At 41.5% G+C, this 5,740-nt stretch overlaps 1 protein-coding gene across 1 annotated transcript in view; it reads right to left on the bottom strand.

Moving 5' to 3' along the window:
* Positions 1 to 5,740, bottom strand: part of cadps2 (Ca++-dependent secretion activator 2) — a 294,438-nt gene that overhangs the window by 73,768 nt on the left and 214,930 nt on the right. The window contains 1 exon segment of the mRNA XM_032522241.1: positions 5,181 to 5,282. Coding sequence (XP_032378132.1) covers positions 5,181 to 5,282 — 102 coding nt within the window.

Genomic DNA, 5,740 nt, shown 5'->3' with positions numbered 1-5,740 from the left:
GAAGCATTTATGTGTACCATCCGCGTATGAGAACATGACAGCACACACGGGTCAAACTCACAAACTCACTTTTGATCCGGCCCGCATACAATTAAGGTTCACAGAAATTTGGAACCGCATCTGTTTTTTTTTTTCCCCCCCAACAATGTTTTTTTCGTGATGGCTAAGTTGCTTTTTTGAGCTTTGTGTCAACCGAACTAAGGAGGACTATGACATGCAACATAGTTATAGTACAGTAAAGATTTTTTTCGATGAAATAAAAGCTGTGAGTAAACTAAACATGTCTCCCTTTATGTGATTCTTATTATCCAGTGTGCCTTATTTATTTATTTGTTTATTTGATAGGGACCGGAACATTTATGAACATTGTTGCATAAAAAACACTTTGTAAATATGCTAGAATTAGTAAAAATAAGTTAGGGAAGGTGAGTTTGACACCCCTGATTTACAGTATAGAGTTTGAATTCTTGTGTGACATTTACTTGTGAGAATTGTCAGAATAAACAAAAAGAAATATAGAAAAAATAATTTGAGTCAGTATTTAAAGATCTTGAAGATCTCTGTCTAGACAGCAGCACATGGGGTACATCCTCAGATCCTTAAATTGCATCCGTGTCAAAAGAAGTTGAAGTAGTAATAATAATAGTGATAACAAAGTAATAATTCAATATACACAGCTTGCATCACTGGCTTTGATTTTCCGATTCAAATTCCGAATTTGAATTCCGATTCAAAAGACTAAGACCGTTACTCTAGAGCTGGACAATTAATCGAAAATGTATCGATGTCAAAATTGTGAAGCTGTTATCAACGTACTTTTTGCATGACAATAGTTTATATTATTTATTTCTGTTGATAGGCCTGTCTCTTAACACTCGCCAGTTGCCCAATGCGGGGGCAGGCAACCACACACACACACACACACACACACACACACACACACACACACACACACACACACACACACACACACACACACACACACACAAACCACACAACCTGTTGTACACATCCGACACTACATTCTGTTAACTAATAGCGTAAACGTTAGCGTTTAACTGAGGCTAATTAACTGAGGCTAATTAACTGAGGCTAATTAACTGAGGCTAATTAACTAGTTGTACGGACAGGAAGTGACCTAGAGGTGTCACTGTTCTAGCCCAGACCATTGAGAGCCAAAGAAGAGATAGACCAGATGTTGTTGTTGTTGTTGTTGACGACACTGGCAAGCTAATAAACCGAGAGACCAGAACCGAGAGTACAGAGAAAACTCACGTGCGGTTGTCTTCTAAGTATTATGTGCCTGTAAAGGATATCTACAGACACCACACTAGTAGGTGACGATTTTTGGCAGCTAGCCTTCCGGAAGAAAGCACAATGAAACAGAAAAAGTCTCAGTTCCCCCGTCCAGGAGGCCAAATCACGACTCCTACTATGGCCACGCCAAGACCCGCCCTTCAATAGCACTCGATTGGTCGGGGTAAGGCACTGACAGCTTGAGTGGTTAAGGTTAGGACAGCCGATTGGACGGGGGATAAGACCTGTACACGTAGGCCCGGATGCCTGGCCATTAGTAGTGTGTAGTGTGTAATGCACACACTTCCCGCACTCCGCGCCCGTGGTCAGCTGTAGGCTTGAACCGGCGTAGATGTTCTGAGCATGGCAGGACACGTGTAGCCAGCTGTGGGTCTGCCTGGTGCAGGGCTACTCTCGCACGGCCGGTTTTTCTCGCCGGTCCTCACCGATGCGGTTTCACGGGTCACGTAGCTCTCCACAAGCAGAGAGAAGAAAGGCTTGAAATGCAACTTGCTGGTTCAATGTCAGGACTAACAAGCTAATTAGCGGTTAAGAAATATATTGTATAGCTGTTTTACATTTTTATCATGCAAAAGACTTTTTAAAACTTTATACAAAAAATGGAATGAATAATTAATTGAATCAAAAATATTAAATTTTTCTTCGTTCTCAAGGTAAATTGTGCAATTAATTATAATTGTGCTCCCACTGTCATTAATGACTGGCAGTATGAATGTGTGTAAACATTTCGGTGGACTGTTAAAACTGATTTGCCCTTCGGAGATAAAAAATAAAGCTATCTGTTTCAAATCGATTTTCCTTTTAATGATCCAAATATCGATAAATAAAAATCCAGACCCGATCTCAGTCTGTATCACATGAAACTAGAAGACTTTTGGGAAGGGGGTTCAAAACTGCTCCAAGGAAAACCGGCATGGCCATTTTTAACAGGAGTCCGTTGACATCTCACCTCGAGATATCTGAATGAAACGACCCGACTCCCTGACTGTGGAGTCTAATCGGTAAAATCAGACCTAGCTGTGACATCAGACTGTTGGTGGGGGGGGGGGGGGGGTTTTTGAGGGGGGGGGGGGGAAACCTAATCCTGATTACCCAAACAGTGATCAGGTAATCTTTAAATAACCTCCACCCTGCGTATTAAAGAATAATAATCATTAGAGGCAGGAAAGGGGAGCAGCCGTAGTTTACAAGTATAACTTTAATTTAATCTTTTGGAGGGTCGAGCTCATCTTGGATCTGAACCAACTAAACTGTGGAGATCCTGGTCTTGTCTGGGGGGACATTAGCATAATCCCAGCATTGTCCCGGCCATTGTTTACCAGCATTAGCCTCTTGTTGAGGTGAGTTAGTAATGACTCCCGCTGGCTGATCTCTCTCCCCCCCCCCCACTCTGGCCTTAACCCCTCCCCGCCCGCTCCTCTCTGTGGCCAGATGGAGGGCCCCTCTCAGACGTGGAGGGGTTTAAAGAGCCGCGCTTCAGGACGGTTAATGGCACAGGTCCATTCAGACGAGTGTTGCTCAAGGTCTCGGGGCGGCCGCGTTCACACCGCCATCACAATGCGTTCACACGCAGGGAGGTCTCATCAGCCGCCGTCCACGAATGGCCTGCACCTGTTGTGTGCTGCCGATGGCGCTAAAGAAAATACCCAGACTGCACTGGGTCCATTATGAGTCCATTACCAGAGGTTTTTTACATGTTTTGGGTTTCTCTTTAAAATCACTTTACGTCACAGCAAAACAGACTTTCCACATGCGCAGCGCATGTGGAAAGTCTGTTTTTTGAGGTTAAGACGTATTTTTCCTAAAGTTCCATGCTGCCGTTCTTTCCCATTTATTTGATTCAGACAATCTACAATCAGATGTTGATTATTACTGTACTAATGTCTTGCTGTTTTTTTTTGTCTTCCCTTACCGGGACCGATACCAGTACCGTGACTTTGATACCGGTTCATAAACACTTTTTTCTATACCAATTTTATTATAACTATTATTATAATAACTATTATTAAGACTACAACATTCCATATTACTGTACAGGCCTTTTTATTTATGTGTCAGGTCCCTCTATGTGAGCCCGGTCTTTCCTGCGTGTCTCTACGAAATTCAACATTAGACAACCAATCAGAGACATTATAAGATCTCGGTAGAAGGATGCTTATTGGCTCACTGACGCTGAGGAGATATACCCCTTATTTAATTGGGTATTGAATAATGAGCCATTTTGCAATACTCAATATTTTAGAGGTAATTCGGTCGGCCTTAAATGAATTCGGTACCCAGTCCACAGGTAAAAATTAGCCGGATGGCTAACATGGCACATTACAGAAATATTGATTAATAACAGAGATGCGTGCGATACTGTCTAAAATGCTGGTTTTCTTATTGGCAAGTATTATATAGTTTATGCAGCAATTCGATACATAATTTGGCCCAGGAAAAAACTACTTTAAAAGTAGTTTAAATCTGTTCTTTTTCTGTTATGATGGATTGTCAAACAACATAATTATTATAATAAAAGAAAGTTTTGGTGGCATCCGAGCCAGGCTGTTACAACAAAGATAGAAATCATATCACATCCATACAGGGATAGTAGCATACAGCTGTTAAAACATAGCACATCAGTTGCTTTTTTGGATTTTTGTGTCAACCAAACTAAGTGAGAAGACTTTATGAGACATGCAATATAGTTATAGTACAGTAAAAGCATGTGAGTAAACTAAACATGTCTGGCCCTTTATGTGATTCTTATTATCCAGTGTGGCCCTTATTTATTTATTGGTTTATTTGATAGGGACCAGGCATATTTATGAACATTGTTGCATAAAAAACACTTTGTAAATATGCTAGAATTAGTAAAAATAAGTTAGGGAAGGTGAGTTTGACACCCCTGATTTACAGTATAGAGTTTGAATTCTTGTGCAACATTTACTTGTAAGAAATCAGAATAAACAGAAAAAAGTATAAAAAAAAATGAAAATAAATAAGTTGAGTCAGTATTTAAAGATCTTGAAGATCTCCGTCTGGCTCCTAGGTCTCAGACAGCAGCACTGCGGTACACTCCAGTACTTGCCAATAAGAAAACCAGCATTTTAGACAGTATCGCAAGCATCTCTATTATTAATTAATATTTCTGTAAATGTGCCAGTGTTAGCCATCTGGCTAACTTGTAGCTGTGGTTGTTTGGTGAGATGTTTGCAAAGCACAGGTAGGACTGGGTACCGAATTCATTTAAGGCCCCGACCGAATTGCCTCTAAAGCAGGGGTCTTCAACGTTTTCCAGGCCAAGGACCCCCAAACTGATGGCGAGATGGAGCGGGGACCCCCTAATTATATATATTGTATAAAATGGTGTTATATCAAACTGGTCCTATAGTGCCGTGTGTGCATTGATGACTGAAAGACATCTTCTGCCTCCATTTATCTGTTTACTACAGTGTGTTGAATTCATGTTAATGTGGATTTAAAGACATTTCAATTAGTGGAAAAAAATGCAGGGGGGGGGGGTGGGAATATAAAAAAAAGTCTAATCAACCAAAACCTTCGCGACCCCCATGCAGTACCTCCTGTTGAAGACCCCTGCTCTAAAGTAGTGAATATCGAAAAATGCCTCATCATTCAATACCCAATTACATATGGAGTATATCTCATCAGCGTCAGTGAGCCAATGAGCATGCTTCTACCAAGATCTAATAATGTCTGTACGCGTCTGTACCGGCTGATACTATATAGAAATAGAAATACATGAAAATGAGAAAATAGTTTTCTGTAGTTGAACCTGATTTCTGTACAGTACAGATATGAATGAGAGCCCCCCCGCTTGCACACGCTGTTGCTCTGTGATTCTAGTGAGAAGGCGTGCCTACCTAAAGTGTGTGATCTGGTTCTCCAGCAGAGCCATGAGGCGACTCCTGATGGCCTCAAACTGCTCTTTTTCCTCCACAGTCACTGTCCCCATCCCATCGGGCCTGACGAGACAGAAGAGACAGACACAGGACACGGTCAGCTTTCATCTTTACCCCTGTGGCTACAGATAATAATAATCATTCATGATAATCCATTTTTTTTTATTGTTTCCCTGTTGTTAGAACACACTACACACAGGCCTGCAACACACACACATGCTCAGGTCCTACACATGCACTAATGGAGACATGTCAGAGTGAAGGGCCTGAGACTGCTGGACCGTAGAGCCCGACCGATATTATCGGCCAATATTAGGCCTTTCCCGGCATTTGTAATGGTCGATTACAAAAAACAAATGATTCTGATAAATGAGTATTTAAAAGATAAAATAAAACGGTCGACCATGTTATGAGGATAGGCGTTGCATAGTCTTTCCACCAGAGGACGCTCTACAACGTCCCAATTAGTGATGGTGTTGCATAGTCTGTCCACCAGAGGACGCTCTACAACGTCCCTGTTA

This window comes from Etheostoma spectabile, chromosome 8, assembly GCF_008692095.1.
Source record: "Etheostoma spectabile isolate EspeVRDwgs_2016 chromosome 8, UIUC_Espe_1.0, whole genome shotgun sequence".
NCBI classification, from domain to species: domain Eukaryota; kingdom Metazoa; phylum Chordata; class Actinopteri; order Perciformes; family Percidae; genus Etheostoma; species Etheostoma spectabile.
Note: the sequence above shows the minus strand (reverse complement) of the source record. Positions and strands in the feature narration are given on the sequence as shown.